The sequence below is a fragment of the Salvelinus sp. IW2-2015 genome, linkage group LG32, assembly GCF_002910315.2.
Source record: "Salvelinus sp. IW2-2015 linkage group LG32, ASM291031v2, whole genome shotgun sequence".
NCBI classification, from domain to species: domain Eukaryota; kingdom Metazoa; phylum Chordata; class Actinopteri; order Salmoniformes; family Salmonidae; genus Salvelinus; species Salvelinus sp. IW2-2015.
In genome coordinates this window covers 6,111,966-6,124,428 of record NC_036871.1, presented here as the reverse complement: position 1 = coordinate 6,124,428, position 12,463 = coordinate 6,111,966, and the positions used below count along the sequence as shown (strand labels likewise).

Below are 12,463 nucleotides of genomic sequence, written 5' to 3'. Positions count from 1 at the left end.
ATTCTAATTAGTTATCTTACAACGTAATCCTTTCACATTCAACCACTCCTACCACAATGTCTGTACAATTCCYTTTTTATTACCATTTCAGCAACAAAAACAATGAATCTGCTTCATCTTGTCCATGTTCCCTTGTTAACCTTTCCCTGTCAAAATATCTTCAATTAATTTAGTTTCGCCAACACTTTCTTCATATATTTTGTTAAGTGTTGACTCTGCTTGTGTGCACTGTTTCCTTGTTCTATATGCAGCATGCTGTTAGTGTTGGTGAGTGCCTGGGCCGGGTAATATTTGCTCTGGGATACATTACAGTTAATTGAGCTATTGCAGCTGTCAAAGTAATTACATGSTCGTGTTTGTAACTTGGCAGGGGGAAGGTCTGTGTGACCACAAGCTTTTGGAGGTTTTTTATGTTTCGACCCTAATTGCCAATGTAGAAATGCGAACTCGAAGACAAGAAAAGCTGGCACGTAGGTGGCAGGGACCAATAACACTGTTTTGGACATGTAAGTACTATGGTCAGACAGGAGGCGTAGGGATTTCGATTCCTATAGTTCTTTAAGAGCCGTGCTCTGTGACTAACTTGAAGTTGGGACTAGTTATTTCTCATGAAGGCCGTCTAGACTCTGTCTACATATTACAAATATAAATAATGATTATAGTATTTTCGATTTAATCGAATGAATCTGAGTTTGTACATCATTTTCTCTGCCTTGAGTGGTTCCCCTTACACTTCTGTATTCCTTCAGGGGTGTGACCATGTTCCTTGACATTTCCTCTGTTTTGGCAGGAGAGTCCTTTTCTAGTTTAAAAGAGGACATCTAGGATTCAAACAACAACGAAGGGGTCACCCCACAGGTAAGGGATGGGGCTTGAGAAATGTAACCACTCTCAATGTTGACTAAAAACTGTTGACGGCCATGTGTAATCTATCCGTTTTTTTTTTATGTGCGTCAAAAGGTGAAGTGAGTTGAACTTATGAAGAAAAAAATGGATGTGAAATTCTCTCTCACTACGTTTCTTCAGTCTCTGTTGCCTGAATCACACTATAGGGCCAAGCCTAGCTATACTAGTTATGGTTATGCATCCATAAAAGTGGCTGGAACTGTGCTGTAAAGGAAAATGTGAAAACAAAATATCTGACCCCACACAGTACGGTTTGACACTATAGTGTGAACACAGGTGGCCGGTGGCACCTTAATTGGGGAGGACCGGCTCWTAGTAATGGCTGGAACGGAATAAATGGAATGGTATTGAACACATCAAACACATGGTTTCCATGTATTTGATATCATTCCATTAATTCCATTCCAGCCATTATTATGAGCCATCCTCCCCTCAGCAGGGGAATGAGACATGTATGACCAGGCTCTTAGTGTGTTCAGCACAAGCTCTCTGTGTTCTGTTCGGTGTGACTGGTCCACTCCACAGGAATCCACTGAGGCGCCTCCGTCTCAAGCTTTTCCAGCTCCGCCCTCAGTTTGTTGAATGCCATGGCGAAATCTCCATTGACAACGACCATCTCAAACAGGTGGCCGTACTGGCTATCCATGGCTTCTGCTGAGCTAATCATATCTTCAAAGTCCTCTTCCTGTGAYAAACAGGAAGTACATGTGTGAGTTCATAAATTCTACAGCTGAATTCTCACCTGTAGGCCAATTGTAGGTCATGCTTTGGACGGATGGTAGTACCGGTATTTCCATCCAAAAACATGACCTTTATCACTCATTGTCAGGTGATCCTGCCTTTAGCTGCAAAGGGGTTTATGTTGAAAACATCACATCACGTGGCCAATAAAGACCAGCATCACATAAGGCAGGAATGTGCAACTTTGACGGGGGTGGGGGCCACACAAAACATAACTCATCATGAGGGGCCACAGTCTGTGTACCCACATTTCATGCAATTCTACTCATTTTGCCTTGGGGCGGAGAGAAAAATGAGCAGTGTTACAGTTCATTTCCTGCAATTCAACACATTTTGCCATAGGGTTGAGACAAATGTTTGCAGTTTTTAATATGATAACTTATGATCAAATGGGCCCTACCTCAGTCGATAATTCAACCATGCTTACTACAAGTTTAGATAGCTGGCCGCTAGACTAACTTACAAATCAAAAGAAAATTAGCTGACATGGGATAATTGGGTGACTGCTGATGAACAACCAAATTTTGAAATGACATCTTCTAAGTTGTAAATGAATTATGCACCCTTGTTTTCAGTACTCCAGCACCCTCCCCTTGCGAGGATAACAAAATAGCCTTTTTCTAAKCTGTTTTATGAGATTGGAGAACACATTGGGAGGGACCWTAGACCATTCCTCCATACAGAATCATTCCAGATCCTTGATATCCTTCGTCTGTGCTTATGGACTGTCTTTTTCAATTCAAACCACAGGTATTTAATGGGGTTCAAGTCAGGAGACTGAGATGGCCAATGCAAAATGTTGATTTTGTGGTCAAATAACCATTTCTTTGTGGATTATGATGTGTCCTTGGGGTTATTGTCTTGCGGCCAAGTGTCAGCATCCTGGCAGAGGCAAACAGGTTTTTGGCTAAAATGTCCTACAATATACAGTCTTTTTTGCTCATCTTTATCAAGGATTCCAATCATTTTGGACGCCACTGTATATGCAGCCCACCCCGCAGCCATTTTATTTGTGACCTTTTGGCCACTGGCTACTCTTATAAGTCAGAGGGTCAACCATYTTTAAACTAAGTTGTGTGTAACCTCACACCACCTGATGCTGCCATGTTACAAGACCTGGGACACAAACATGTTTGATCATGTGTGRGTATACGACAAGTGAGAACAGATACATTTTTTCTGTATTCCCCTCCACCTCAATGATGACGTGTAGGAAAACTGCATTGCAGCAAAAACATAAAGAACGGTTTCCATTCAAACATACGTAATKAAAAAATTAAATWAAAAAAACTGGGTAAAACATTTATTATGCATTTAAACAATTTCAGCACCATTTATTAATCATCGTAAATGTTAGTAAGCTAGTTATTTACAATGACTAACGATTAGGGAAATTATTTATAAGGATCTATATTAAACATCTTATGAATGATCTTAGGAATTATTAATACATGTGTGAATAACTAGCTTTCAATGTAAAGAGAAACCCGTACATTTACAAATGTAGGAGTAATGATTAATAAATGATGTAAAATATTTATAAATGTCTTATAAATGGTTTGTTACTGAAAGTTATTCTAAACTGTTACCAAAAACAGTTTCTTGACATTACCGAAAATGTCTTTGTCAGTTTCGTCATATCTTGGGTGGAAATGAATGTAGCTTTCCTTCGGCTAAAACGTAGCTCCTGAATCGATGGTGGCTTCACAAAAACAACACATGGTTTGAACTCGGTTGTGTGTAAGCGCTGTATAGTCTGTGGTATTGAAAAGAGGGAGAAAGAGCCAGGCAGAGGGATAGAGAGAGAGACAAAGATAGATTTGAATTCAATTAGAGTTAAGAAGCACATAAATTAGGCCCCATGTCACCATTTTCATGATGTGATCCTAAAAAGACCAATAAATCTAAATCAATCAAATCATTGGCTCCTTGACCTGTCATTTACTGGTCTGGGATTGTGATTGGCCTGCTGGCCTGTCACTCACATGAGGCTGCACATCCAGTAGGCACACCTTGTCCTCCCCTATGACCTTGTGCACCGACTCCAGACTGGTCCCGTAGTAGTTCCCTCTGTGATCCCCATACTCTAAAAACCTGAGACACAAAACCGTACAGAAACACTAGTTAAACTTGAGCCAAACAAATACGAACTTAATGGAATACTTTCATACAGTTGAAMTCGGAAGTTTACATACACCTTAGCCAAATACATTTAATACAATTCCTGACATTTTATCCTAGTAAAAAGTCCCTGTKTTAGGTCAGTTAGGAACACCACTTTATTTTAAGAATGTGAAATGTCAGAATAATAGTAGAGAGAATGATTTATTTCAGCTTTTATTTCTTTCATCACATCCCCAGTGGGTCAGAAGTTTACATACAGTACATTCAATTAGTATTTGGTAGCATTGCCTTAAAATTGTTTAACTTGGATCAAACGTTTTGGATAGCCTTCCACAAGCTTCCCACAATAAGTTGGGTGAATTTTGGCTCATTCCTCCTGACAGAGCTGGTGTAACTGAGTCAAGTTTGTAGGCTCTTCTTGCAACCACTTCTTTCAAGTTTGCTACAATTATATAGGATTGAGGTCAGGGCTTTGTGATGGGCAACTACAATATCCTTGACTTTGTTGTCTTAGGCCATTTTGGTGCCAACATACTTTGGAAGTATCGCATTGGGGTCATTGTCCATTTGGAGACCCATCTTTTGCGACCAATAGCTTTAAACTTCCTGATGATGTCTTGACGATTTGCTTCAATATATCACACATAGTGTCTATCTCATGATGGCCATCTATTTTGTTGAAGTGCCAACAGTCCTCACTGCCAGCAAAGCACCCAAACAATGATTGCTGCACCTGTGCTTCACAGTTGGGTGGTGTTCTTCGGCTTGCAAGTCCCTTTTTTCCTCCAAACATAACAATGGTCATTATGGCAAACAGTTCTATTTTTGTTTCATCAGAACAGAGGCATTTCTCCAAAAAGTACGATCTTTGTCCCATGTGCAGTTGCAATGGTAATCTGGCTTTTATATGGCGGTTTGGAGCAGTGGCTTCTTCCTTGCTGAGCGGCCTTTCAGGTTATGTCTATATAGGACTCGTTTAACTGTGGATATAGATACTTTTGTACCCGTTTCCTCCAGCATCTTCACAAGGCCTTTGCTGTTGTTCTGGGATTGATTTGCACTTTTCGCACCAAAGTACGTTCATCTCTAGGAGACAGAACGGGTCTCCTTCTGAGCGGTTTGGCGCTGCGTGGTCCCATGGTGTTTATACTTGCGTACTATTGTTTGTACAGATGACGTGGTACCTTCAGGCATTTGGAAATTGCTTCCCAAGGATGAACAAGACTTGTGAAGGTCTAAAAAAATTCTGCGGTCTTGGCTGATTTCTTTGATTTTCCCATGATGTCAAGCAAAGAGGCACTGAGTTTGAAGGTAGGCTTGAAATACATCCCCAGATACACCTCCAATTGACTCACATACTCATAGCTATCAGAAGCTTCTAAAGCATTGACATAATTTTCTGGAATTTTCCAAGCTGTTTAAAGGCACAGTCAACTTTGTGTATGTAAACTTCTGACCCACTGGAATTGTGATACAGTGAATTATAAGTGAAATAATCTGTCTGTAAACAATTGTTGGAAAAATGACTTGTGTCATGCACAAAGTAGATGTCCTAACTGACTTGCCAAAACTATAGTTTGTTAACAAGAAATTTGTGGAGTGGTTGAAAAATGAGTTTTAATGACTCCAACCTAAGTGTATGTAAACTTCTGACTTCAAATGTCCATGCTAAATGGAGGAGACTTACATGGGGAATTGAACTATCCCTGAACTGAACTATCCCTTTAACTATTGGAATTTTCTTTAATAACATGTCATTCCTGATTAAGAAAAAATCCCAAATGATCTCGTTCCCTGTCGCTTGCTACCAGTTCTGGTTGTAATGAACTATCAACCCTTATACTGCCTTATACTTGCCAACATTGATGTCTTCGCATTAAGACACATAAAAGAAGGATGAGAAAACGGGAATCCATCCCAGGGCATWACTGGAATGCCACGTCTTACCTCCTTTCTTCCTCTCCTGTCCTGGTTCAGCATTAGAGATAGTAAATGCCATGAAAACATTGGAATATCAGGCTCACTAGTCCTCTTTGAGCAATGGCCTAAACTCACCAAAGGCGAGCATGCAAGGCATGTGTGTGATTTATTTTAGAATSCGTTGTTTTGAATTATAATGWCCTAACCGAAACAAGGTGGGCGGGATGTCCGCTTTGACGCGTCCCTCAATTAGAACGTGTCTCTATTTTTGCATTTTAATCYCTATACAAATGATGAAGGTAGGTAAGGGTTGAGGCTTTACCATACATGCTAAATTAGAACAATTTATCCACTTGAGGAAACATAACATCGCTACCAGCAAAGATGATTGGAGATTTAGACTATCCTGCTAGCATACAGTCACTGCTCTGCCTGTCCCGRCCTTTCCATCCACCTCACTCTGCTTGCTCCGCCAACCCGCTTCTGGTTTTTCGCTTAAGATATAGCATTTTGCAGAGCCCTGCCTGTTCCAAATATCTTAGAATGTTTGCGTTTCAGCTGATCTCCCTTGTTGCATATTAAATGGGAACCACCTGCTTGTTTTATTGTTCAATGACTAGATGCCTGGATGTGTCTTATCCAAGGCTCTAGTGAAATGGAATGCCAACAAATGAAATGCTTGTGTGGTAGCACTGCACTCAACATGCAAATTTGCATCGTTGGTTAACACCTTACTCAAAAGGGTATAACTGGGGCCTCCCGAGTGGCGCATCGGTCTCAGGCACTGCATCACACTGCTAGAGGCGTCACTACAGATCCGGGTTCAATCCTGGGCCCAGCGTTGTCCGGGTTAGGTGAGGGTMTGGCCAGATGGGATGTCCTTGTCSCAGCACGCTCTAGCGACTCCTTGTGGCGGCCGTGCACATTCACAGCTGTACGGTGTTTCCTCCGAKACATTGGTGCGGCTGGCTTCCGGGTTAAGCGAGCAGTGTGTCAAGAAGCAGCGCGGCTTGGCGGAGTCGTGTTTTCAGAGGACGTATCGCTCACGACCTTTGCCTCTCCCATGTCCGTATGAGAGTTTCAGCGATGAGACAAGACTAACTACCAATTGGATATCACGAGATTGGGGAGAAAAAAAAGGGTAAAAAGTAACAAAGTACTAATGTAGTAACTGCCTTGAACCATATGGTGATCACTGCCTATTGCACAGCATAATCAGTAAAGGTCACTGGCTACTTTCTCTCCCYTCAAGAAATACGTACTTGTGGTTGACGATGTCCATTTCAAACGTCTGCCTTGAGACAAAGTGGTACTCTACCCCATCTTTCTCCTGCTTCCTCTTCTCTCTGGTGGTGTCTAAAAAGGGAGTACTTTGTCATTTACATTGTGGAGTAATGTTGTGGAAAAAAGCATCACCGTGGGGAAGAAATAGAGATGATTTTAAAATAGCCTAATTACAGTTCTAGAATCAGCTCGCCGTACCCCCAATTCACCGTGACCATGAGGAGAGCAAAAACAACCCTGACCCTAGATCCTGGCCTTAGGAGCAGTAGAGTGAAACACGGTTTAGGATCCAGAGTTGTTACAGATCAAAAGGTCAGGAAAACTTCTGGGCCCTAATGTGGTTTAATAAATCGCCCCCTAGAGTTGATGTCCGCGCCTGCAGTGGAAAATGGCAGACCAGGAGACATCCCGAGAATCTGTCTTTTCACAAAAACACCTGTAGCGTCCGAACCGTTTGGGCTACAAACTAATATGATCCCTTTATGGGACTCTCGCGAACACGATGMTGTTCTCTGTTTTGCTCTACGACCCCCACAAGCATCATGGGACTCATCTGAAGTCAGTAGCGCCGGTCTACCATCTTCTGTCTGTAGCGTACGAAAAGTTTGGGCTACATAGTAATATGACCCCACCAGCGAAACGTGACTCTCACGAGCACGTACAGTACCAGTCTAAAGTTTGCACTAACCTATTAATTCAAGGGTTTTTCTTTATTTTTTACTATTTTCTACATTGTAGATATATATACATTGTAGATATTATATAGATATATAATAGTGAAGACATCAAAACTATGAAATTACACATATGGAATCATGTACTAAGCAAAAAAGTGCATTTTAGATTGCAGATTCTTCAAAGTAGCTTTGTTTCAGGACAGCTTTGCACACTCCTGGCATTCTCTCAACCAGCTTCACCTGCAATGCTTTTCCAACAGTCTTGTTGGTCAAATAGCCCATACACKGCCTGGAGYTGTGTTTTGGGTCATTGTCCTGTTGAAAAACAAATGATAGTGGGACTAAGCACAAACCAGATAGGATGGTGTATCGCTGCAGAATGCTGTGGTAGCCATGCTGGTTAAATGTGCCTGGAATTCTAAATAAATCACTGACAGTGTCACCAGCATAGCACCCCCACACCGTCACACCTCATGCTTCACGGTGGGAACTACACATGCGGATATCATCCGTTCACCTACTCTGCGTCTCACCAAAGGACAGATATCCACCGGTCTAATGTCCATTGCTCGTGTTTCTTGGCCCAAGCAAGTCTCTTCTTATTSGTGTCCTTTAGTAGTAGTTTGTTTGCAGAAATTCAACCATGAAGGCCTGATTCATGCAGTTTCCTCTGAACAGTTGATGTTGACATGTGTCTGTTACTTGAACTCTGTGAAACATTTATTTGGGCTGCAATCTGAGTTGCAGTTCATTCTAATGAACTTATCCTCTGCAGCAGAGGTAACTCTGGGTCTTCCTTTCCTATGTCGGTCCTCATGAGAGACAGTTTCCTCATAGTGCTTGATGGTTTTTGCGACTGCACTTGAAGAACCAGATTGACTGACCTTCATGTCTAAAAGTGATGATGGACTGTCGTTTCTCTTTGCTGATTTGAGATGTTCTTGCCATAATATGCACTTGGTCTTTTACCAAATAGGGCTATCTTCTGTATACCACACCTACCTTGTCACAACACAACTGATTGGCTCAAACGCATTAAGAAGGAAATAAATTCCACTAATGAACTTTTAACAAGGCACACCTGTTAATTGAAATACATTCCAGGTAACTACCTGSTGTAGCTGGTTGAGGGAATGCCAAAAGTGTGCAAAGCTGTCATCAAGGCAAAGGGTGGCTACTTTTAAGAATCTCAAATATAAAATAMATTTTGATTTGTTTAACACTTTTTTGGTTACTACATGATTTCATCTGTTATTTCATAGTTTTGATGTCTTCACTAGTATTCTACAATGTAGAACATAGTAAAAATAAAGAAAAACCCTTGAATGAGTAGGTGTGTGCAAACRTTTGACTGTTACTGTACATGTCGGCTGTTTTGCTCTAGGACGCCAACATGACTCACAAGACTCGTCTGAAGGTAGCCCAGTACCAGTTAATGGAAGTACAGTATATGGAAATAGTTTAGTTCCAGAAAAAGGTGTTAAATATGGGTAAAAAAAAAACATTATAATAATTTCCTGCTCTTTCTTATATCGCTCAGATATAGAGTTGGACAGACACTTCAAAACAAACTTCCTTTTGACCATCTGTTTTGCCATGTATGAATGTTATTCAATGTGTTTCTATGGGCTAATAGCAATAAAGTTCAATAAAATAAAAAAYTAAAYAATMTGATATTTCTTTATGCCTACAGGAGGTCCAAAAATGCTAAATCAAATAGCAAAATGATGTACGGTYTGATCATCTTAAAATAATTCCATATGTTAGCTTAGTATAACCCCTCCCCCCAAATCCAAAAGGCTCAGACTTTTAGGTGTTTTAACTCACGTGGAACAGTGACACCATAGTGGTCAGGGTCAGAGAGCAGGAGTCTCCTCTTCATCTCACTCAGCCCAACTCCACTGGGACCTAAAGGGTTAACCACAACACATTACAGGGCAGCAGCTTCATTGGGCCATAATAGTGCTAACTACCACAACACATTATATCAACAGCACTTAAAACAACAACAGTCAGCATATTCTGTACAAAAACGCTCTCAAATCTCTTCCTTTCATATTGTCAACCTGCACTTTTCTTCCATAATACCACCCTCTTAAATTACAAAGTGATCTTTCATTCACATAAAAACATCAGAATGAACAACCCTCGAGATAAAATAAGTCCCTTATCCTAGTGATACAGCTGTGATTCAAATCATTGAGAGGATAAGTGTGTGTGTGTGTGTGTGTGTGTGTCCGTGTATGTGTGTGTCTGTGCTTGTGTGCGTGCGTGAAAGAGAGAGGTTGATGCTATTTTGATTTTAGACTGTGACTATACTGCTCCAAAGACCCTGCTTCTCTATCCAGGCAGTTCAGTATCTGTCCACAGATGCTCTGGAAAAGCAATATAGATGAACTGATGCGATTCCTTCAATGACTCCACATAATATCAATGTCATGGCACGTCTTTGGACAGGATTACATACACGCACACGCAGCATCTGGGAACATCTTTAGGGATCTGGGTTGCGCTCAGGAAAGTAGTAGAGTGCAACGTACTGAGCATTTCTGTCACAGATCCCCAGGGTACTGCTGCTCATTCTGTTCACCAGTTCCGGAGGTCGACATCACCGGCCTTCTAGGCTGCACTGAACTGTGTCGTTACACACACCTGGTTCCAATTCCTCACTGATTGTGTTTGTATAAATGTGCACTTTGTTTCCCCATTGGGCTGTCGATTATTGTTCCCATGTCTGTTTGTCGTGCGAGTACCTACGCGTTGTCTCAGCCTGTGCTGCGTGTTTTGTGCATTGTGAATTACGGGTCTCGTCCTGTGTCGTTCTATGAGGTTTACCCTCGCTCTTTTGTTTGGGTACATCCCAGTGTTTTGTATATGTGTTTGTTTTGGGTGTATTAAAAACCCAGATGTATTCCTGCTCCTGTCTCCAAATCCTTTATACCAGTGTGACAATTTCAGATAGAAACCCCATGAATTTACAGTAGCTGCCATGATAACCTACCTAAACAATGTCGGAGAGYCATGACTGTTTTATGTAACGTATTTCTATCTGATAGTTCCACAACGCTGTGCTCTACTGAACATTGCYGACAGAAAAACCATGAATAAAGCTGCCATGATTTCTTACTGTACATATTTGAGAGGCATGTCTGTTCTATGTAAATATTTATATCTCCGCTCTCCACAACACTGTGCCATACTGAATGCTCCCCAGGTCGATGTCACCGAGTGTTGTCTCAAAGTAAGATTCCAGAAATACATGCCATCTCGATCACCCYTTGCATGACTTCAGCACATGCAGTCTTAAGTTTGCAGATCAGTTTAAGGTTTTTATTATGCTTTTCACAACCGCTTATTAAAAGGTGGATGTGGAACCACGAGCATGAAAAATCTACTTTACTCCCCCCTCACATATCTGATTCATAGTAACATAATCTTGTCTGTTATGAAAAACTATAGCACCAAGCGATGAGGGAACTAGATCATTTGGCCCAGGTTTCCCGGGTGGGAGGAGTTTTCACCAGGTGCATTCATTTGTAAAGGGCGCTCCTCCCTCAACACTTTTGCCCGTTCACATCATGGGCCATAGACCAGAGCATCGCGGTTCAGCTTAATCGAACGCTGCCATTTACTTTGGAAGCTAGAAAGATTGAGAAAGAGAGCGCATGCTTGTGTATGCACGCGTATGCACGTGTGCATGTGTCTGTATCCGCTCATAAATATCTAAATTAAACAAATGGCAAAACGTCCACCTAATTAGCAAACCTGACCCATCAATAAATGTGTCACTTGTGCCCAGGCAAGGTCTTCCCACTCATAAGAGATATATATGGGTCATTTATCTCCCTCCCCAATGATGACTTCTGGCAATGGTGGATGGAGACTACATGACATCAAACAGAAACCGGCGGTGGAGTTGGTCCAACTCAATTACAGGGTGAAATCTGGATTAACATTTTTTGATTTTCTTTACATCCCTTACTGTACGTCTGGATGATGAGCTTGCCTGTCATTATCTGTGATCCTGTTCACAGTCCAGCCCAGACCTGGGTTCAAATAGCATTTGTTTTCTTACAGAAACTGAGCTCGATTGAGCTTGTCTGGCACAATGGAACCAATGGAATAGTCCCAAAAGTGGCGCTCCAAAGTAAATTATTCTGTATGTGACACAAAATAATATTCCCTCTTCAGTTACGACCAGAGGTTGCCAATAGAGATTACATTACAAAGAGCTCTCAGCAAAGCCTATGTCTGAACCCCATTGAGAGAGACATAGTAAAAGATACATACACCAGACTAGATTCCCTGGCCGTAGGAAAGCCCTGAAGGGGAGTTCCATATATAATCTGTCCGAAAATATTTACATTAGTATGAAAGGAGAGAATTGGAGTGCTTTCTGACAAAGACCATGCATTTGGTTGCCTAGATTTTATTGATTGAGTCATTAATTAAATAGACATTAAATAAACATCAGAGCCAGAACTATATATGTGAGTGTAATTTAAGACTGATGACAGCCATGGATCAGACATCAGACAGGAAACAGTTATCCACACCAAGATTATGGCAAGGCCAAAGCGAGACTAAAAACCAAGGATGACCGTAGAGGCATTCTAAATAAGTGAAAACATTAAGTAASGTTCCTCAACATTTCCTTATAGTTTATATTATGTAAAAAAAAAAATGTATTTAACATTTATTTAACTTCTTGGTACTTGGTCTGGATTGCTTAGCTACACCAACACATTTAGCAAACCTAGCACTCTCCAAATTTGGAGAGTTGCCCTATTGTTTAATTGTGGTCTTACACA

The 12,463-nt window shown here is 41.2% G+C and overlaps 1 protein-coding gene across 1 annotated transcript in view; it reads right to left on the bottom strand.

Annotated features, from left to right (window-relative positions):
* Positions 1–1,082: 1,082 nt before the first annotated feature.
* LOC111956940 (MAGUK p55 subfamily member 7-like) overlaps positions 1,083–12,463 on the bottom strand; it is a 47,165-nt gene continuing 35,784 nt past the window's right edge. The window contains exons 14-18 of the mRNA XM_070436787.1: positions 9,480–9,560; positions 6,954–7,047; positions 3,633–3,741; positions 3,260–3,403; positions 1,083–1,591 (exon numbers count right to left, since the gene is read on the bottom strand). Coding sequence (XP_070292888.1) covers positions 1,382–1,591; positions 3,260–3,403; positions 3,633–3,741; positions 6,954–7,047; positions 9,480–9,560 — 638 coding nt within the window. The 3' untranslated portion in view covers positions 1,083–1,381. The remainder of the gene's footprint in view (positions 1,592–3,259; positions 3,404–3,632; positions 3,742–6,953; positions 7,048–9,479; positions 9,561–12,463) is intronic.